The 22,959-nt window shown below is 44.1% G+C and overlaps 1 protein-coding gene across 1 annotated transcript in view; it reads left to right on the forward strand.

The window, feature by feature from the left end:
- SESTD1 (SEC14 and spectrin domain containing 1) overlaps positions 1 to 22,959 on the forward strand; it is a 156,375-nt gene that overhangs the window by 19,865 nt on the left and 113,551 nt on the right. Inside the window, exon 2 of the mRNA XM_088461204.1 lies at positions 9,034 to 9,105. Coding sequence (XP_088317330.1) covers positions 9,051 to 9,105 — 55 coding nt within the window. The 5' untranslated portion in view covers positions 9,034 to 9,050. The remainder of the gene's footprint in view (positions 1 to 9,033; positions 9,106 to 22,959) is intronic.

Consider the following 22,959-nt stretch of genomic DNA (forward strand, 5'->3'; position numbering starts at 1 on the left):
ATTTAAATCCCCTCTATGATGCTAGTGTCAGCTGTAATATAGAGCTCAGTCTACACCTTGTTATGTCAACTTGTACCTGGACAATATCTACATTTCCAAGAATACAGTTTCTTTTGTACTGCCGCTAGAGCGTGATGTAATGAAGTAACCTACAAATCATCGGTTCTCTCCACAATTGAATACGGGGAGGAGTTTCCGCTTGCGAAATGATGTCATCAGCAAAACTTTTTCGCCGAAAACGGCTTTTCGCACCTAAATGAATACGGCCCTTAGTATTGGTTCACTTTTTAATGGATCACTTTACTCTGTAATATCTTTGGCCAAGTTATTCATTTCTGACCAATGGTTTTATCAAGTTTGGCTGCACGTGCTTGCGGACAGATTGGACATGGGTCCAGACGTTTTATGTGTCCAGTTCTGAGATTTATTTAATTTATTTACTGTAAGCACCCTGCACGCAGTTACATTCACCTATTACACTTTAATTTCATAAGCATTTCCATAAATACCCTATTGTAATTAGCAGGAGACAACAGGAAAACCACTTCTTTGCCATACTGGACAACTAAAGCCCAAAATTGGAATATTCACATATGAAACATGAAGGTGAACTACATTGTTCAGTTGCTCAGATTTTCCCACTGCATCTCCTCTGTTAGTTAGTAAACTATTAAATCCCTGCTCCATTAAGATAGCCAAAACTCATACCATACCACATCTTTATGACATGCCGTGGTTGGACTGGCCCACAGGGGTACAGGGGAACACCCGGCGGGCCCCACCACCTCATCTAGGGGTCAGGTTCCAGACAATGTACTGAATTGTACATTGTTACTCTATTAGAGGGTCAGTTACCTGATGGAGCCGGACCACTGATAAACATTGGTTCTTGGTTTGTTTCTATACAAAACCACACCAAGATTTGTTTAATTATTAGTCAAGCAACTATGGTGGCTGGTCACTCCCCCTCTGGTGGTTAACCACACCCCTTAAGCATCGGCCCCTATCACTGCATTCTCCTGGTGGGCCCTATATGCCCCAGTCCGACACTTAATGGCCCCAGCCCTGTGTATAAATCCACCAATTCACACATTTCTTCTTGTCAATAAACTTCCACTCAACGCTTGCATGTATTGTTGGCACCCCCCCTTTCTTTGCCATCACATGACTGAGACACAGCTTCATGACTGACTGGCTACCAGTTAATCAGAGAATGGGTTGCTCTTTCCCGCATGGAAGCGGAGCCAGTGTTTGTATTCAAGATTGATTTTATAGAGTGAACACTGATTACTTGTAAAATCTCCTGAAAAAGTGAATCCGCCTCAGTTAATTTTAAAGATGCATAAAACTTTGTCAAAAAGGAAAAAAAGAAACTAAAACAAACAGAACTGCTGCATGGTATGTACATGTTAAACGCTTGTGATTCCCCTGGCAGGAACCCCAATGCCAATCAGTGAAGCCCTTTTTCTGGGGCTCCTCCAGTTCTGCAGTAACCAGCAAGTTTGTCCCATTCACCAAATGCCCGGTAAGGACAGGTGTGGTGCCGAGAGAACCTATCACAAGCTGCAATCCCACACTCCTGAATGAGGTGATATTATTATGTATGTCAGGATCAAAGCTCATTCCATTTACATATGGCAAAACCTATGGATATGCCCCAGGGTTTCATCAGAAGCAGAGGCACACAGGCAACGGGCTTATTCTGCATCATTTTGGACCATTTTTTTAGTTATTGTTTGATGGTCTGCAAAGAATATAAAATGATTCCTCTGCATGTAGGGATGAAAGAAGCCCCTGCTGTAAATGGAGAACAGTAGTTCACTTAACAAACACAACATAATTGGTACAAATCAGTTCATTCTGACATAGTATTTTCCTCTTCTGTTTTTTCCCTCCATTTTCTCAGGGTAAGCAGACTGTGTGGTAACGTTTTTACAATCAGAGTTGTTCCCTTATCTTTATTGTTGTTTGCAAAGTGATAAGATATATAGGCCATAAATGTAGCAGATAGGGGGAAGTGGTGTATAACATTAAGGAGACAGGTGTTATTTCCAGGCTTCTACACCCTGCACAGTGTATGCCTACACACTATTTCCAATCTATTAAAGTGTATTTAATATGTATTAAAATGGTCACACAGGACATAACAGGTCAGCCACTTTGGTCCGTTTTGGCCTCCTGGCTGGCCGTGTAGCTTGATGCATCAAATCTGGGTATTTTGTAGCCGTGGGGCTAGTTATTTAGGTGGCTTCCATGGCCTGTGCTGTGGGGTTATTACATCTCCGAAGTGGAAATTGGTGAGATAAGAGTCGCGGTCACTCTATGCTGCTCCTGATGTGGCCAGATCTGTGCAGTAGGACCACCCACATGGGCCTGGTGATCATGCCGGATTACAGTGTACTATCGGGGGTACCGCAAAGTAAGATTTCAAAATAAATTGTGGGAAGCTGAGGTTTTGACAGTACTTGCTTATGAGAATTTTGCCTTTTTAAGTATAATGTGGCACCAATAGGAAACATAAGGTGTGTAATACTGGTCGATTAAAGTGGACGACTGAACGATAACGATATCATTATCGTTCAATCGTTCACTTTATCGTCCATTTTTTTACCTAAATGATTAACGATGAACGACGAAGGATGCGTGTTCCCGCAGGTCGTTCGTCTTTATCGTTCATCGGGCAAACATGCAGGCCAACCTGAGGATATTGTCAGGTTCCTGCATGTTGGGGAATGGGGAAGAGAGCCCGGCGCTGAGCGATATCGTTAATGATATCTTTCAGCGGGTGTGCTCAATGTCATGAACGATATTGAGCACACCCTGCCGGGGACACACTAGACGATATCGCTCAGGGAGCATATCGTCTAGTGTGTATGCTCCTATACACTTATATTGGTTTATGGTGTGTGACCCAGTGGTGCCATGCAATGTAATGTGCACACTGGCCCTGATTCAGAGCCGGACGCTCTGACAGAGCACTCGCTCTGAATCAGGGCCGTTCTTCCTAATTTTAGAGCGGCCTCCTGGCCGCTCGCATAGCTGTGGGTGACCACCCACAGCTATAGCGAGCGGCCAAAAAGATGGTCGCGATGGTCAAGACCATCGCGACCATCGGGCTTGCGACGAGACCCTTGTGGTAGGGTCTCGTTGCCGCAAGCCCTGGAGTGCTTTCGGCTCTATCAGAGCCGAGAGCACACCCACTGACATCACTTGTAATGTCAGTGGGGCCGGCCCCAGACGGTAGGCTTTCCCATGGGAACGCCTCCGTCTGGGCAGCAACGCCCCCGGCACGCCCACCAAAGGGGGCGTGCTGTCACTCACCATCAACAGCACGTCCCCTTTGTAGCCAGACCCATAGCGACGGCTTGGCCGTCGCTATCCGGGTCTCTCGCATGCGCACGACGGAGCCGGCTCCCTCGTGCGCATGTGCACTGGGCCAACATCGACCCGCTTGCGAGCGCTCAGCGCTCGCGAGCGGGTCTGAATTAGGCCCACTGTACGGTGTATGGCCGGGCAATGTGTCCTTACACGCTGCTTGTAACAGCACCTGGTCATTCACCACAAAAGTCCCAATCCGCTGTGCAGCACAGCAGATAGGACGTTGCGATGAGTGTCCTTTGTGCACGTGCAATCGTGTGTACACACTTCTCAATCTTTATGATTTGTTGCTCTGAACCGCGTGGGGACGATATATATTGTGTACCCAGCCTTAATATCTGTTTTTTGCATTGGTTTTAGGACAGAGACAGCAGAAAATCGTATGTGGCACCAAAATGCAGCAATATTTTGTAGCGTGAACTCATTAGCAGTCTCCTAACTGCATATAGATGCTTGAGTTCCTTTTTCCTTTTACTGTGAGTGCAGGGTTTAATCGTCCAACATTTGTGTTCTACTTTGAGTATTAAAACTCCATTCTAAAGTCACTGTAGTTATTTTTGTTTCCATTTTACCGGCCTGTCCTTCAAAAACAGCGGTTAAACGGTGTGTGATTTCTTGACTCTGGTAAATTTGTTTGCCAGTCTGTTGTGACCTCAATATTTCTTGTCTCTTCTGATTGTATGAAAGCTCAAACAGTACTTTTAAAGGAACCCTGTAAAAAAAAAAAAAAAAGTTCTTTTTTTTTTTTTTTATTGTATAAAGTTTTCTCATAAGGACAGGTAAACAAAATGCTGTGATTGGTGACCAGGGATAGCAAGTTTTAAATAAACAGCGTAAAAGGAAGTGGTCTCTGAAATGTGGCCTCAATACACCACGCACCGCGACATGCCTGGCGAGCGTGAGACGCTAGGTCCTGTGCAACTCTGCTAGCTTCAGGCGTCTTTTTTTTGTTGCTGAAAATACGTCTTAAGTCGCAATGCAATGCGACTGACGCTTGTATATCTGTGTGCGACTGAGAATGCAAACCGAACTTGGCGTGGAAAAAAAGACCGTCCATTTCATCGTAGCACTTTACATGCTGATCGAGAGACTCGGTCGCACACAGATATACAAGTGTCACATATCAACTTAATCGGCACAGTCCCCTGCTGTGTCCCAGTCACATTGCATGCCAAGAAAAAGATGCCCGGCGCTTGCAGAGTCTCACGGAACCAGGCGCGCCAACTGGGGCGGTTTGGTACGACTGCAGCAAAGATGAGTGAGGATACAATGTGTAGTTGCTTGGCACTGTAACAGAGTGACTGGATCTTTCCAGTCTGCCTTTATAAAGGATACGAAAGTTTTTTTTTTTCTCCTTTAAACATTTTATTATGCAAATGTATCATGTGGTTTAGGTGGAACGATGTTATTGTAAGTGCTATTCTGGAAGTTAGATTAGATGTAATTTGTGGGCACATGAAATTGTACAATTCACAAACTGCTATTTCATGTGCTCGCGTTTCTCGGTTCATTGCATTTATGGGCTCACTTACAGACAAGTGCTTTGACAATGGATCAAAATTGCATGAAAATGAATGTGTCTTTTACAGTGTTTTCCATATTTTGTGCTTTTCCCAACGTAGGCCTATTGTGAGAGAATTAGAAGCACCCCCTTACCTATCAGATCACCTGACGCAGAGGAGTAGAGAAAAGCATGCTGGGCAAATTTAGCTATTATATTATTTAGCTGGGGAATGTACAACCTTGAATGTGTATTCATGTCAAATGGTGTCTCCACACCCTCTGAAGCAGGAGTTCAACATCCTGCCAGCCATAAAATCATTTCTGAAAGAATCCTCCCACTGAGCCAGTCGACTTTTACCTGCGGTTGTTTCTAAAGATACAAAATGATGTTCGTAGGTGCCACATTGCGATCCCGATAGGCCAGCGTGGAAAGAGTGCGAGACCCAGAGCACGTTTGACGTGAAATTGTAGAATACCTAGAGAGCTACAAAAATAACAAACTGGACAGCATAGATGTGGTCTTTTTATTGCTGGGCATACAGTGAACTACAGTGCAGCCAATTAGCAGACCCGTATGACGGGCCGATAATCATAGCCCTCCATATACTGCAAGATGTATGTACCAGTAGTTTGGTCGGCGATTATCGTGAAGACCATGGCCAGCTTTATCTACAAATCCCCTCTTCCTGGTCACCGCTATACTGGTCGTTGTTGTTCGATTAGAAGACCTTACGGGTAGGTGAAAAAAAAACTTGTGCCACCTGTATGTAGTGATGAAACTTCGTATCGGGATCTCTTCCCTCATGCAGCCTAGAAAGGTTTGAACTGTCCTCATTCTCCTTTTTAATTCCTTTCTCAAACCAAAATATTCCCTCGGCACGGACCAAAAAAGCGAAGAGAAAAGGTAATGGTGTAATACTTTGTAAAGCGGGGCATACACTGCGATGGCACACACGGCGCGATTGGGTGGCCGTCCGCCCAGTATTCCGGCTCCCCCCTCCCCTACCCGCTCAGCGCTGCATGGGATCGCACATCGCATCCCCTGATCCTGCAGTAAGATCAGGGGGTGCGATGTACGACCCCACGGGTGTGCGCTCGGTTCGACATCAGGCCCATACACGGCGCGATATAGCAGCCAAATTGTACCAATCCGTCGGATCGGCCGCTTTATTGCACCGTGTATGGCTCGCATAAGAGGGCCTTAATGATAAGCCAGACTTGTATCTGCTCAACTTGATGAGGCCTATAGGTAATAATCTTTATTCGCTTCTCCAGAGCACTTTGATCAGAAAGTATTCAGAGTACTCCATTTTTTTTTAATTTTTTTTTTTTGGTACTGTCGTAACACAATTTTAGGAATAATAAAGAATTTGAATAGTATATTGCTGTACTTGTACTGTATACAGCTGGTGGCAGCTGCGTTCTGTATGGAGAGTTGGAAGGGCCGCTGTGTTGTGTCCAGGGATTTTGCTATTGTGGATAGCTGTTTATCGTTCATTACGCCTTTAGTTGTGCTGTATCGTTGCAGAAAGCTGTGGAGCTGGCAGGCAGCCTCTGCTCAGAACAGCAGAAATTTGTAGCTAGCTGGCGGGGACTTTCTGAACTTTTTCCTTTGGCAAAATCTCAGTTTCAAGTAGGTTTTAGCATAATTTGCCAATACTAAATCTGACCCGTGTATCAAATTCCCATTTAGTGTAGGCTTCCGCACCTCCGCCAAAATGTTATTTTGGATATTCAGATGTTTTATAGGGTGCGGTGTTTGTATGTAAGTGTTTGTGTGATGTTTCTTTTTAGGGGACGTTGTTTTCTGAGCAGTGTCGAAATATAATGGGGGCAATTCAGTTATCCACAATGTGCGACTGAGCACATCACGGGAGAGCAACATTGCTTATTTTATGGAAGCCCTGATGTGTAAGGGGTGTAAAGTAAAACCAGTTATGCCACAGTCTGTATGTGTCACCGTTATATGCATTCTCACACCGTTCTAACGTCACATTGCCAGCGACGTTGATAATTAAATTCCTCACGATGGGGGTGTGGCACAGTGGGTATCTCCCACAATCCGAGGCAAGGTTTAACCTCCTGTAGCCAGGGAAGAACAACACCTTTACCTCAAGACCAGCTTGGTATAAAATCCTGGTTAGATGAGTTGTAGGGGGAATGTGAGGGAGAGGTTGCACCTTTGGCAGCTCTCTCTATGCTGGACAACCTGAACCGTGACGTTGAGGTGAATACTCCGCTCATTTGACCTGCTGTCTCTTGTAAGCTGAATTATTGTTCCTGAACTGTGTTTGCCTTATGTAAAAAGTCATTACGCTGACTCTGCCTTATCATATCTGGAATAAAAGCTTACTTGTTTGCAATATCCCAGTCTCCCATTGGTCGTCTGGAACTTACCTGCTACAGGGAACTGAATTCTGCTGGACGTACTGTGAATTTTTAGCCCTTGGGTTAAGTGCCAGGAGCTATTAAGCTATTTCCCGTGGCAAGCCATAGCTGCCAGGTTAAGGGCCTGGAGCTACGCAATTGCCGCCTGAAACCACTACTTAGAGCGGATTTCTTCTCGCACCTCGGGGCTAGTCGCGGGCTTAGTGAAGCCAGTAATTGTATAGCACTGGGCACTTAACCGTTATAATGCTTCTTGCTCAGTAAGACCAGAGTAAGCCATTGGTCACTACAGGCACCATTGTAGTACTGTATGCGGCTGACGTTTCACTTCTGCAGAATGGCTGCACCCTCTGATAAAACAGTGGCAACAGCCATTATGGGTGCTGGACCAACGTTCATAAGCATATTGTTGGCCATTCAGGTTTGCAGGAGCCTAAAAGCAATTGGATAAAAAGCAGAGTGTAAACTCCAGTGCTAATAAATTCATAGGATATTCCGGCATGCTCAATATGCACACAAAGTATAACCGAGAAAGTGAGACATTGCTCACTGCTTCACCTGTCTGGCTTTTTCAGGGTTTGCACATTGAAAAGTAACCCTTGCTGTAGCCATAATCATGTAATTGTATATATGCTGTGTACCTTCTTTACACCACCCCTCTTTGTAACACCTTAATTGCTTACCCACCAGGTTTGTCTTCTGCACAAAAGTAAATAAATGTGTTCCAAGCTGCTGTTTAAAGTGGGAGCACTTTAAAAACAATTGAAATAAATAAAAATAGATAAAAGCTTTCAAGAGGGCATTCAATTATTTTTATGATTGCCCTTTGGAAAGCCCTGATCTGCTGTAAAGGGGCTTATCCATTACCCAACTTCATGAACATTCCGACCAAAACCTCCTGGTTGTGGTCGCATTGTTCACAAAGTCGGTTAATGGGTAGCCGGCAAGGACCAGCGATGCGCGTGCACGCTGGGTCCTTGCCGACCCCGACTGTCTACTGAACATGCCCATCAACCTGACGACGCTCGTCAGGTTCGGCATCTTCAGGGATAGGAGGTCGGGCTCGTTCACTGAATGACGTTCAGTGTCAGTGTGGTGCCCGCACCTCAGCGACATGAAGGTCTGAACGCTGGATGTTCAGACTTTCATGTCGCGTAGTGGATACCCCCCTTTAACTGTTTACTATAACCTTCCTTAACCGTCATTGTCAGCCAGTCATTTTATCCATGAAAGATTGCCAGTTCTATGCACCGTTTCTGATACTGGTGAAGCCTTGTCCGTAGGGTGCTAGTTATTCCAGGTGTTGCTTTGTTGCTGTTTTATAACTACTATTGTGTTGATGTTGTTTCTTAAGGTGGCTACACACTTGGCGATGTGCTCATGATCTGACATCGTGTACGATTTACCTTACTCTTCCCTGGCAGTCCTGCACATGATTTGGTGTATAAAATGTGTCCAATGTGACAAGCGGTCTATCGTGCATCCTTCTTTTTCCAGTGCATCGTTTCCCAGATTGCCAGATCTGCCCTACAGCATGGCAGATCTGAAGATGCGATGAACGACCAGCGGGGACGCGCATCGTGATCGTGAGTGGAGACTCATGATTAGGACATATTTTACACGATCTGTCGTTCCGATGCGTCAGAATCGGGCAGATCGTGTAAAAAATCGCTAAGTGTGTAGGCACCTTTTAAGGTCTTTTGAGTGGTTTTATTTTCAGAACTTGTACATTTAAATCATTTGCTTATTTATTTTGCTTTGCAGAACAGTAACTAAGCAAGATGGACGCCACTGTGATCCTACCAATACTGAAGAAGAAGCTGGCTTTCCTTTCAGGTACGGTCAACTTTGGCTGCATGTCTAGATTCATTTGAAAGCAAACCTAGTAGGCACTGCCAGTCCCTTGGGGGTTTTGATGTGCACAAAGGATTTTCAGAAGTACTTGGATTTGTTTTAACATTTTAGTCCATCTGTTAGTGGTTTTGGCAGAGTAGTATCTGCATGGACCCTTCGTGTTGATAAAACTGATCTTTCCAATGCAGGTGTTGAAAATGTGTCAGCGCTTCCTTTTCCTTCCAGCTACATAGTTTGGTGACTGAATCCGCAGCGCCCTTCTGCTGGAAGCCAATTGGATAACAGCCTGTTAACTCCACTTGCATAGGAAACTGTGCCAAAACCTGTCGTCAGTCCAAAGCTATGGTCTTTTTTTTTTTTTTTTTTCGTGACTTTGAGTGTATTCCTTTATGGAATCTTCAGATTATATTTGGAGATTTCTCATTTCACAGTTATTATGTAACTGTTAGGGGTTATTTTTGCTTAGATCGTGCCATTTGTTTTATTTTTCCCTTATGTTATTTTAAATATGTAATTTTGAACTTCACTGACACGTCACATCTTCTGATGGAGTTTTTTGTGTGCATTGTAGCAAAGTGTGACAACTTATTGATGATTTCAGTCTGTATTCATTGTTTTACTCCTGAATACAGGGCAGATTCAGATGTGGACAGTATTGAACAGGCGGAAGGAAGCGGCTGCACAGTACCATCCAGCAAATATTTAAATGCTGCAGGAGGCGTCTATAGGAAGCGGACGCCTCCCGAAAGCATTTACGATCCGAGTGCAGCTTCTGTAGATTGCTGCATCTTATCACCATTGTGACCATTGGTCGCAGTGGCGGCAGCACCGACCAGTCTGAGTAAGCTCCAGCTTACTCCGGCTGGCAGCTTGCAATGCCAAGAAATCTGCGTCTGCTGACGCAGACCCTGGCCTTGGAACTCCCAGGAAAAGCCGTAGCGTGTCAGTCATGCTGCGGCTTGCGGGTTCTCCAAGATCGCAGGACGACCATACTTCATATTCACAGTACGGATCCTGCACATGCACAGACCCCATACACTCGGATTAGTATGTAAACCATTGGGCTTACGTACCAATCTGAATCAGTCCCCTTATGTCCACACTACCAATTACAAACCTATAAATCAGTCTCTCTCTCTCGGAAGTTTGATCATGATCACCTAAATGATGGCTCCTACTCCTTAACACAGTCATTTTCAACCTTTTTCAACTTGCGGAACACCGAACAAGTTATTCGAATTGCTAAGGCACACCATCAGTCCCCCACGGGAAAAAAACACCTAAACATTGGCCTCCACAGGAATAAAACATACATACATCGGCCTCCATAGGAATAAAACATACATATTTTGGCCTCCACATAAAAAAAAAACCATACATTGGCCTCCATAGGAATAAAACATACATACATTGGCCTCCACATAAAAAAACAACACATGCATTGGCCTCCACATAAAAAAAACACATATATTGACCTCCACATAAAAAAATACACATACATTGGCCTCCACATAAAAAAATACACATACATTGGCCTCCACATAAAAAAATACACATACATTGGCCTCCACATAAAAAAATACACATACATTGGCCTCCACATAAAAAAAAATACACATACATTGGCCTCCACATAAAAAAAATACACATACATTGGCCTACACATAAAAAACATACACATACATTGGCCTACACATAAAAAACATACACATACATTGGCCTACACATAAAAAACATACACATACATTGGCCTACACATAAAAAACATACACATACATTGGCCTCCACATTAAAAAAAAAAAAATATATACATTGGCCTCCACATAAAAACAAACAAACAATTGCACTGCTCCCCACAGAAAAGGCAAACAATCGCATTTCCCCCCTGCATAAAAAGAAAAAAAACAACATTGGCTACCACGGGGAAAAATAACAAATAAAAACAGTCTGGATCCACAGGTCAGTAAATGAGACTGTGGTCCATGTTCTGTCCCTCATCGCCGGCTGTGGTTGGGCTGGCCAGCGGGTGTGCAAGCGGGCAAACGCTGCGGAGCCTCCCAGAAGTGCCCAGGCCCACAGTATAAAAGTGCGGCTGCGGCGCACTTGACAACCGCTCAGTGGTTGAAAAACGCTACCTTAACCTATATATGTTTCTTTAGTGGCTGCTGGTTGTTGGTATCCGAATGCAAGAATGGAAATGCTTCTATGGGCCGTATTCAATTTGCCGTGAAAATTGCCGTTTAGAGAAAAGTTTTCGCCTATGCGCGGATTTCGCCTGTTTCCGAAGTAGCACCCCATTCAATTCCAGGACTTTTTCGCCTAGGCGAAAACTCCATATGCAGAAACAGGCGAAAACGTTTCTCCAGCAAAGGGCAGGAGAAAAGAAGTGAAAAATCCATTTTTTGGAGTACAAATGTGGGGACTTTTTTAGACACCCCCCCCCCCCCCCCCCACTAATGACTAATAGGGCAAATAAAATAAAAAAAAAATGTGCTTAATTCACCGCAAAAAAGACATGTCTTTTTTTGTGGCAAAAATGTAAAAAGTGTTGGAAAAATGGAAAAAAAGTGGGGTGCCTGGTACTTTGGGGGGCTATATGCTTGGGACAGGTGTTTTGGGGATTGCACTAGGCTGCAGCAGGTGTATTGTTGAGATTTATTTAAATCGTCATTTTAGAGACCTCAACATATACTAGTACCCATTTTCAGGTACCCCAAATTTAACCTCGGTACTTATTTTTCAGAAAAAAACATTGCTTTCTATCATTTTCCCACACACATGCAAATATGCATATAACAGCCCATTGCAACAACATAAGTTCGCTAAATACCTATATTAGGGCTACTACTACTATACTATATTGATTCCCAGGGTCACTGAAGCTTTTTATGGGGTACAGACTGATTTCCCCCCTAAAAAGAGGTCCCATTCTCTAGTTTCGCTTGGTGAAACATTTGCCTATCCACATTTTCTTGTGTTTTACCTTTGAATAGGGCGAAAAGCAGGGACGCACACTGAGAAAACATTGCGTCAAAACAGGCGAATGAGGCAAATTCAATCCGCTTTTTTCGCTAGACGGCATTTTTCACAGCTAATTGAATTCGGCCCTATCTCTGTAAGTGGCTGATTAGAGAACGCTATAAAAATACAAAAATCTGGTACTATGCTGCTTAACCCCTTCGCTGCTGAGCCTAATTTGCACCTTTTTGGACTGGTCACATTCAAACATCAATATCTATAATTGTTAATGCAGTGGCCCCATAAATAATACCTTGTTTGTTTTTCAGGAGACTTTGGCCCTCATTCAGAGGCGGTCGCAAGAAGCGAGCGCTCGCTCTGAATGTGGGCGGCCGCTTGACTTTTCAAGTGCGGTCTCCTGGTCGCTAGCTAAGCTGTGGGTTACCACCCACATCTTTAGCGACCGACCAGGTTGATGATCGCGATGGTCAAGACCATCGCGACCATCGGGGCTTGCGACGAGACCCTAAGGTTGGGTCTCGGCAACCGCAAACCCCAGGGAGCTTCCTGCTCTGATCGAGCAGGAAGCTCCCCACTGACATCACTGCTGATGTCAGTGCGGCCGCCCACAAAACGGCAGGCGTTCCTTAAGGAACGCCTCCGTTTGTGAAAACCACCCCCCCGCCACGCCTACAAAACGGGTCGAGCTGTCGATCAACATCGACAGCCGCCCCTTTTGTAGTGAGCTTCGGAGCGAGAGAATTTCTCTCTTGCTCCGGGGCTTGCACACGCGCAGTCCGGCCGCTGCGCGTGCGCAGGACCTAAACATCGACCCGCTTGCGAGCGCTCAGCGCTTGTGACCGGGTCTTAATGAGGTCCTTTGACTTTCCATAAAATAGCATTAGCTTGCTTACTCCTCCTCACACAGCAAAGACAATCTACTCAAAATGGCCACGAAAGTGAACAAAAAAATATAATTTTTTTTTGCCACCATGAATAAATATTTTGTAGTCCTTGCTTCGGCAGTAAACAGCCTTTCCAAAACCGCAAAAAGCCAAATTCTACATGTAGGTTTGTATCATTAAAAAAAAAAAATCTGCTCTTAAGCATAATATTTTTATGTGTTTGACTGAAACGCATAAAACGTGCGTAGGCGCAGCAAGACATTATAATTTCAAAAGTAGACAACCTACCACATCAAGTGAGTTCTGGGCATTAGAAATTCCCCCCCCCCTCTTCCCCAATCTTTCAAATAAGGTTGTCCCCGAGTTCTTTGATGCCCTGGACTTCCTAATGATTTCTGTAGTGTAGGGATGTTCTTTGGTAATCACAACTGATCAGAGTACAACTTCTCAGGGGCCACAACATTTGAAATAGTGGGTACACCTCTTCCAAACGAGAGTAAACCCCCGCCCCTCCCCACACCTCCCTGTTTCAGTGGATGCCAGAATGTGGGAAATAGAACACTTTAGACGCTTTAATATCGAGCCATGCCCCTCCCAGCAACGTTACCTATTAAAGGGTGATTTATTTAAGGTATGTCCCCTCCCCCACCCCATTGGAATCGTTGTAATGAGGATGAGTCTCACTCATCCTTAGCAGTAAAGACGTTAGATTGTTTAAATGTAAAGAATTATCAAGCTAGGAAATAAACATCTGGCCCCAATTGCCTGGGTTGTATTGAGCGAATCTGGTAGGAAGCTGACTGCTATCATCCTAGGCAGATCTTTTAAATATGAGTGATGCATTTTCGTATGTTGTCCGATTTGGTCCCTGATGTATATCATGTTGGACAGCGATCCTAGCGAATGAATATTTTTAGTGTCACCTATTCACTTCTGTTGTTTTGACATGGAAGGCGAAAAGAAACCTTAACTAACATATTTATGGGGGTATGGAGGTTCCTGAATAGCCTGTAACACCTAGCAGCAAAAGGGATGGAAAAAAGCTGAAAAACTGTTGATAAATATATAAGTATAATAGTTTTATTTGCTACTATTGTCTGCAGTAGGCAGCAGCCATCGACAGACTTGTGTAACCAGTCTCAGGTGGTTCCTGCATTACTGAGGCTTCTGCAGAGAGGAAATGGCAGATTGTTGTAGGTTTTTTTTTTTTCCTTTCTCCGAGACGCAGAATAATTAACAGTCCAGCCAAGTACTGTTACACCAGCATCCGACAGATTGTCTCCACTAAATTACTTCGGATAGACTTTATTTCATCCAACTCTGACAAATGTGCTGGTTTGTCACCTATATCACTTCACATAAATCCTATCGGGATATATAGACAGGACAAAGATACAAGATTTGCTGGAGATGACAGGGAATTATGGGCCTGATTCAGAGCCGGACGCTATTTGCGCTCGCTTGTTCAGGAAAAGGGGGTGGCTATTCAAATGAACCGTTCGCTCTTTGCGATCTGTTCACGCCTCTATGTCTGAACAAGCGAACAAAACTTGCGGTCGTTTTTTGGGAAACTACGCCCCCTGGCCGCTCGCATCCGACGTCATGTCCGCTATTTATTAGATTAATCGAGTGCATCGACCAGCGTATGAACTGCTCGCTATTCTTGTGGTTGTTTTTTCCTACCGCAATCATGCGAGCAGTTCTGACTATAAAATAACCCAGTGACGTGGTCAATGACGCTGCTGTATTAATTATGCACACCCATAAAACGCCCGTTTTGACCTTTAAGCACGCCTGCGTTATGATCTCCACTCCCCGTTTTCAAGCACCTTCCCCTGTTACCACCCACATACGCCTCCTCCTGTCAATCAAAATAGCAGGCATTCGCTATTTAGCGAAAAAACGATTTTCGGCCGCACTGACTGGTTCGCACATGCGTTTTACGATCCGTACGCATGCGCAGTTGTGCAAACATCGCTCGGAACGAACGAGCGGCCGCTTACGAGCGGCTCTGAATCAGGCCCTATGTCCATTTATATATGAGTTAATAGTCATCGTGGGTATGTATACATGACAGTACAGGTGTGGGATTTATTATGCGGAATGATTAGATGGGTCTGGTCATCATTTTTGGGTTCTGTGCCTAATAAATTACCCCTATTTTTAACCACGCTGCTTCCAGTATTCCATTCCTCATTATGTTGGCATAGGGTTCCGCATTGGGTATGCAGTCGGGAAGCCGGCGGACCTAATCCCGACAGCAGGCTTCCCGACTGCTTAATCCCGGCGAGGGTTAAATGACAGGTGTCTAAATCTAGACGCCTGTCATTTTACCGACACCAGGAGACCGGCGCCCGGCATCCCGATCGGAGTGATGCCGAGTGTGAATAGCCGCGCGGGGGGGGGGGGTTAGGTTTAGGGCTCCCGGGGGGACTTAGGGTTAGGCAACCCCCCAAAGAGGTTAGGGTTAGGCTAGGGGGAGGGAGGGTTAGGCACCCCCGGGGGGGATCTAGGGTTAGGCTCCCCCCCGGGGAAGGGAGGGTTAGGTTTAGGCACTGTGGGGGCAGGTTAGGGTTAGGCACCCCTAAGGGAGAGTTAGGGTTAGGGGGTAGAATTAAGTTAGTGAGTACTTACCTGGGGACGATAGGGATTTTCATCCTTGTCAGGCTGCCGCTGTCGGGATTTGAACCGCCGGACCCCGATTCCCTGCATTGAAGCACTGGGGACTTTTGATCTTATTGTGGTCTGCATAGAGTTTAGATGTTCTTCCCATGTTTAGATGGTCCTCTGGTTTCCGGGTTTCTCTGGCAGGCCAAAGCCTAACTGATGGTTAGATTGTGAAGGGGTGTGTATTTCTGTGCCTGCGACAGGGAATTAGGTCACTGGGGTAAGAACTGATGTCTATAAATAGTGTACTATGTAATATGCTTCTGCTATATAAAGAATAGTCACAGTAATAAGTTTATCAGTGCTCCTCACAGTGAATGTAGACGGCACTGACTGATGCTTCCTCTGTGTGTGTGCCTGGTGTAACATTATCACCACATTTTATTTTACTGGTTTCTGGGAAACTGGTTTTGCAGATGAAAGATCTCGTTGTGGTATATATATTGTAAATATAAAATGTATGTATATTGCAAACAAAAACATTTGTCAGGCTCCTTGTGACTATATCTGAGTGCTGAGAATACATGTATAGTTGTTCCAGGTCCTACACAGGACATGTTTATTTGGTACAAAAAAAACAATATTGTTGCAGATGATATACGCAGATTTATTGCGTTTTACAGCAGCCATGTTGTTCCCTACCTAATAATGTGTCTGGCCGCTGTATCCTGAAGCATTGATTTACCATACTTTGAGTTAGGGCATGTAGTAAGAAAATCCATATTTATTTTCACTTCGGCCCTTAGATTTATTCATCCCTGCTGCTATATTCATCCCACGAAAACAACCATTTAGAAATACGGGCAGAAAGAATTTGTTATTCAGTTTGTTATGATTGGAAATAAAATAAACCACAAATAAATAATTATACATATATATGTGATTTGCACCTATGTACCATCAGCCTACACTTGTGAATAAACTAGGCATCATGGAAGGTGGTGCAATGAAGGGACAACTTATATATTGGCCAAAGAAAATATATAGCTGATATTCTTGGAGAACAGTATAAATAAGATATATATATATATAAGATCTATTTTGCTCCCGTCTTTGCTTTCTCTTGTTATTGCATATTGTCTGTCTTCAAGGAAGACGCTTCCTGCCTTCTTTTTATTAAATTGCCATTTTATATGTACTTTCATTTACTTTTCATTGATCGCACATAATGGAAACGGCAACCAATATATCATGTTAGTAAGGATTATGTCCTGGCAACTTCAACAACAAGAAAATCTTCCTAGTAAAGCACTTTTAATCTACGCAGCAGCTGCCTGGTATTGAGCACTGTTATAGACTGTCCACAAATGCTTGTGCCTATTCCCTCTCTAGGCTTTGCTTATAATGGAGCCTTTCTTCTAATTGTGTTGAATAATAAGAGCAGTGTACATATGTGATCAGTGTTAGCAATACACAGCTTTTCAGCCCTAGCTGGTCCCTCCCAACCAAGAAGCTATGATAAGCCGACTGCTTCATATTTGGCTTTCGAAGAAGCCAAATGGCGACTCTCATTCAGGGGCCTATTTACCAGCGCTAATGGGCCCGTTATAAATGCGGAAGCTCTAGTTTCCGCATGTTTCATGTAACGGGCCCATTCATTATTAGGGGCCCAATAAGGCAGCCTAATATTTAGCAAGCTCCAACAACTGGCGCCCCACTCCTTTTTATGGGAAGGAGTTCCGGTGTTGCGAAAAGGATCCCTCCGCACATGAGGTCACGCATGCCCAGAAGGCAGGCAGTCTTGTAAGTAACACCGCCACTGAAGTAGCAATGTTAGGAGATCGCGGGGACAGCTGTTTTTTTGGAGCAGCTGTCCCCACGGAATCAGTATGATTCCCGACAAATCCAGTTAGCGGAAGCCCAGCAGGGGTGAAGATCCCGAAGCTACAAAAGATAAGTATTAGCTAATCTTTTTTTTTACCCCCTAACCCTCCTTTAGGGGTGCCTAACCCTAACCTCCCTCCCAAGTCACATATTAGTAATAGGGTACTTTGGTTTTGTAGTGTGCCTTTGACTACTGTCGGAGCTAAGAAGAAATTAACTAAGAAAAAGCGTCTAAGATGTCTGTGTGCTACCTGTGATAAACCATTCTCTGGGACATAGTGGATTGTGTTTTGTGAGGATTGTGGGCCTAATTCAGACCCGCTCACGAGCGTAGGACGCTCGCAAGCGGGTCGATGGTGCCCTAATGCGCATGCGCACGACAGAGGGAGCTCCGTTGTGCGCATGTGCAAGACCCGGATAGCGACAGCCAAGCTGTCGCTATGGGTCTCGCACCAAAGGGGGCGTGCCATCGATGGTGACTGACAGCACGCCCCCTTTGGTGGGCGTGGCTGCCAGACGGAGGCGTTCCCATGGGAACGCCTACCGTCTGGGTCCGGCCCCACTGACATCACTAGTGAATTCAGTGGGAGTGATTTTGGCTCTGATAGAGCCAAAATCACTCCTGGGCTTGCGGCCACTGGACTCTACCGCAGGGTCTCGTCGCAAGCCCGATGGTCGCGATGGTCTTGACCATCGCGACCATCATCATGAACGCTCGCTATAGCTGTCGCGATGGTCTTGACCATCGCGACCATCATCATGGACGCTCGCTATAGCTGTGGGTGGTAACCCACAGCTATGTGAGTGTCCAAGAGGCTGCTCCAAGTTGAGGTAGGAGGGCCCTGATTCAGAGCGAGTGCTCTGGTCAGAGCGTCCGGCTCTGAATCAGGCCCAGTGTTCAGAAGAATCCTACACCTGTGATTGCTTAGCAGCCTAACCAGTTTCAAGAATTAATGGACTGGATGAAAAAGTATTTTTTATCTAAGGAGGAGTTTTCGTTTAGGTATAATTCTAAAAGGTCTGGATTGGAAGCAGGTCTCTTCTGAAGAGAGAAGTGTGAAGATTTCTCCAGTGAAGAGTTTGGAGAGATTCATGGGGATGTGAGAGATTTTAATATTGAATTGGTTGAAAGCATGTTGAAAAATGTATATAAAACCATGAATTATAAGGAGGTTCCAGAACCAAGGGATGAGCAAGACTTATGGGGCCTATCCATTAGCAGATGAAAGATATCTAATTCCGGTGGCTGTGCTGAAAGATATGTCATGTACATGACAGATTTTTGCAAAAGACGAACGGTGAACGATATCGCATGACATCATTCAGGGAGTGGATTTTTTTCTCTCCAGTGCTTTCTAGCTGCTGTTAATGTCGTTTACCGCATATAAACTGCCAGATATTTCTAATATCTGGCAACGATAAGCGATAATTGACCAACATGTTGGAGAGACGAAAGATAAAATTTATCGGCCGCGGGAGTGCGCATCTGTCATCATTCAGGGCCTATCCATTAGCAGATTAATTGAACGACTGAACGATATATCTTTCAGTCGTTCAAGTTATCTGCTAATGGATAGGCCCCTTTACTGTTTGAGAACAGATTAAAAAGGGTGTAGAAGTAAATTGTATCCAAAGAGTGGCAAAATCTAGATAAAAGGCAAAGTAACTTTAATTGTCTGAAAAGTGTGTATCCTATTAGAGATGATGATTTGCTTAATTGGTGCACATTACTTTAACTGGATGCTGCAATTGCAGAATTAATGACACGAACTACCATTCAGTTATGGGGCAGCATTTAAAGATACCATGGATAAAAGAATGGAGAATTAATTCAAGAAGTTACATATTTCCATTGCTGTATCCCGTAAGTCTGGTATAGCTGTGGATTCTGTTTCTAGGGCACTAAAGGTGTTTATCCACCACACGAGTGTAGAACAACTGTACGATTACAACATCGTTCATCATCCTGTGCAGTGTACAATGTGCCCACACTGAACGATATGTAATTCAGTGCAGGCACCCTTCCTCGTCCCCCAACATGCACAACCTGTATATAACGACAGGTTGGCCTGCATGTTCAGGCGATGACAGATGCTGACAACGACCAGCGGGAGCACGCATCGCTGGTCGTTGCCAGCATATTCACTGCACGATTAATGAGTGATAATGATGTCGTAATCGTTCATTCGCTCATTTTTCTCGTGTAGTGGATACGCGCCTTAAGACGACCATGCATACAGATATTGACGAAAGGATATCAAAACAATATATTGTGAGAAATTTAGAGATCATGCAGAAGGCGATTGAATATCTGTGTGGAGCGTCCTTTGACTCTGTGATATATACAGCAAGATCTATGGCTACAGGGGCAGTAACAAGGAGAGCTCTGTGGTTATGATCCTGGATAACCAATACGAATTCAAAAAAACAGGTTGGCTATGTTACCCTATGAAGGTTCCTTTTTATTTGGAAGTAAATTAGATTCACTGATAGGTGAAAGGGCGACGGGAGGTAACCTCAGGATAAGTGGAATAGACACCCGCTTCCATCATCAAGACAACAATACAAAGAGGCCAAAACCTATATACCCAGTCGCCAATACAATAGAAGGTATTCTTGAGGAATGACCAGACAATCCTTTCGGCAGAGTTTCAGGAGATTCAGTCCTAAACAGCAATGACCACAGAGCCCCTTTAGAAGTAGTAGTAGGGGGAAGATTACTACAGTTTGTCAGCCCAGTTTGTCAGTCAATGGATTCTTTGTATTCAGGACAGCGGGGTACTGGATGTGGTATCCAATAGATATCGAATAGTGTTCAACAAAGAACCAGAAATAGACAAATTTGTACTATCAAGAATGTCCGTTAGAAGAGTGGAAAAGTTGGCTATGGAAGGCAGTTTAGAGAACTTAATCAGCCTTCGAGCAGTAAAACCAGTACCTACTGTAGAAACGAAGATCGATTTCTATTCACCTCTCTTCCTGATAAAAAAAAAAATCAGGAGAATTCAGGACCATCCTGGATCTAAGAGAACTGAACAAATATATTCAAACAAAAAAAGTTTCATATGGAGACACTAAAATCTATTCTAGCTGGCATTATGGAAGGGGGACTTCCTAGCATTGATGGATTTAAAAGATGCTTACTTTCACATTCTAGTGACCATGAATGATCAGAAATATCTGAGGCTTTGTGTAGCAGGAAGACATTTCCAGTTCACGTGTCTTCCCTTCGGTTTATCGACTTTGCCAAGGTATTAGTGACCGTGATGGCACACCTAAGTTCTCAGGGAATAATGATCTGGCCTTACTTAGAAGACATATTGATTTCCGGAAAGATGGAAGATATAGTGCAAAACAATGTGGGCCAAGTTCTACTATTTCTGCAGACATTGGGCTGGATTATAAATTGGAAAAAGAGTCGTTTGAATCCAGTCCAGAGGATCCGATTTCCAGGGGTTATGATAGATACCCAGAGGTAGATACCCAAGACCATACAGAATCACAGCAGGATTCAACTCTGTATGGGGTTAAGACTGCTTGGAATGATCCCGTCAACCATAGATGTAGTCCCTTGGGTAAAGATGGCACACGAGAGGCCTACAGTGGGGTACTTCATTCAGAAAAGAATACCTCTTTATCATCACATACGACTGAAACAAGACACAAAAGGATCCCGAGACTGGTGGAAGAGTGTGAATCTGGAGAGCAGTTCAACACCACTGTTACAACCACAATACCTATTTCTTATGGCAGATGCAAGTCCATCAGGATGGGGAGCACGTGTCACAACTGGTAACGATTGAACCATAACGACATCGTTATCGTTCATTATATTGTGCAGTGGACATTGAGCCCACACTGAGGGGCAGATGAGCCATACCTGAACATTAGGCCAGACAGGGTCATATTGAGGACAAAGCCGAATTTCGTACCAAAAATGGTCTAATCTTTTCATCTCAATCAAGATATTGTACTACTAGCCTTTTTGTCTCAACCAAAAGATGACAAAGAGAAGTAACTACATATACTGGATGGGGTTAGAGCTATGTCTATCTATTTACATAGAGTAAAGGTGCCTACACACTTACCGATTTATTTTTTTTTACACGATCTGGCCGATTCCGACGCATTGGAACGACAGATCGTGTAAAAAATGCCCAAATCGTGAGTCCCCACTCACGATCAAGATCAAGATGCGATGCGCGTCTCCGCTGGTCGTACATCGCATTGTCAGATCTGCTGTGCTGTAGGGCAGATCTGCCAATCTGGGACACACATGCACTGGAGAAATGTCTGGATGCATGATAGATCGTTTGTAAATTGGACACTTTAAACACCAAATCGTGTGCAGAGCTGCCAGGGAGGAGTTTCAAGGGAAATCGTACACTATGTCGGATCGTGTGCAAATCGGTAAGTGTGTAGGCACCTTAAGTGAATGCAGGAAAACAAAGTATTTAATTGTCCTACCAAGTGGAATCAGATAAGATCATAGTCCTACCAAACAAACCATTGCAAGATGGATAAGAGAAGTTATTATCTTTGCATTCAAGAAAGAAGGGCTTAAGGTGAAATCCTTATAGAGCACTCGACAAGGGCTGTGGCTACCTCTTGGGCAAAGAAGGTGTGAAGGCTTCAGTAGAAGAGATTTGTAAAGAGGCAGCATGGTCGTCTGTACATTATGCATTGGATTTGTCAAGTGCTCATTTTGGAGATAAGGTGCTTCAAGAGGCACTCAAATAAGAAGATATTTACTATGCAGAATTATGAGGTTTAGTTATTGCCCTCCCCCTACCTGTGTGCATTAGCTTTGCTATGTTCCAAGGTGTCGTTGCCATGTTGGAACGAAGAAGAAAACATTGGATTATACTTAACGATAATTCTGTTTCTGCAAGAGACTCCATGGCAGACCCTAGATACTCTACCTTGAGTGTTTTTTTTCCAGGAACCGATTATAAGGAGACATTCAAAAAGATAAGGAACAAAATGAAGGGGGTGGATTATATACTGTAAATTGAGGGGGCGGTCCCTGAAAAACTTCCTGTCTATACGAAGGGGAACAGGTCCTATATACCAAGGTGTGGCTGCCATGGCGTCTCTTGAAGAAACAGAATTATCGGTAAGTATAATCCGATGTGTACACACCACCTGTCTCCTTTCTCTCTCCTCATTGAACATAAGACTAACACAATCCATGATATGACAGAAAGACTACGTGAAGTTGAACAGCTTCAGGTATTTTATATCTTCCTTTTGCTGTTAAAGGTCTAAATAAACATTTTTTATTATTAGATCATTAAAGGTCAGAAGTCCTATAGATTGCCAGTTTGAGTGCAGCTCTCCTCTGTATCGCTGTCTGTTTTGTATTACACAGTCCAGCACTAAAATGCTTTGCAGTATGCTAGTGTTCATTAAATGTTAATAAAATAAGTAATGGAGATGGCTTCATGCAAGTAGTCATTTGTCTTGCGACAAGATTGTGCCA

This window comes from Taudactylus pleione, unplaced genomic scaffold (genome assembly GCF_031769625.1).
Source record: "Taudactylus pleione unplaced genomic scaffold, aTauple2 ptg001027l, whole genome shotgun sequence".
Taxonomy (NCBI): domain Eukaryota; kingdom Metazoa; phylum Chordata; class Amphibia; order Anura; family Myobatrachidae; genus Taudactylus; species Taudactylus pleione.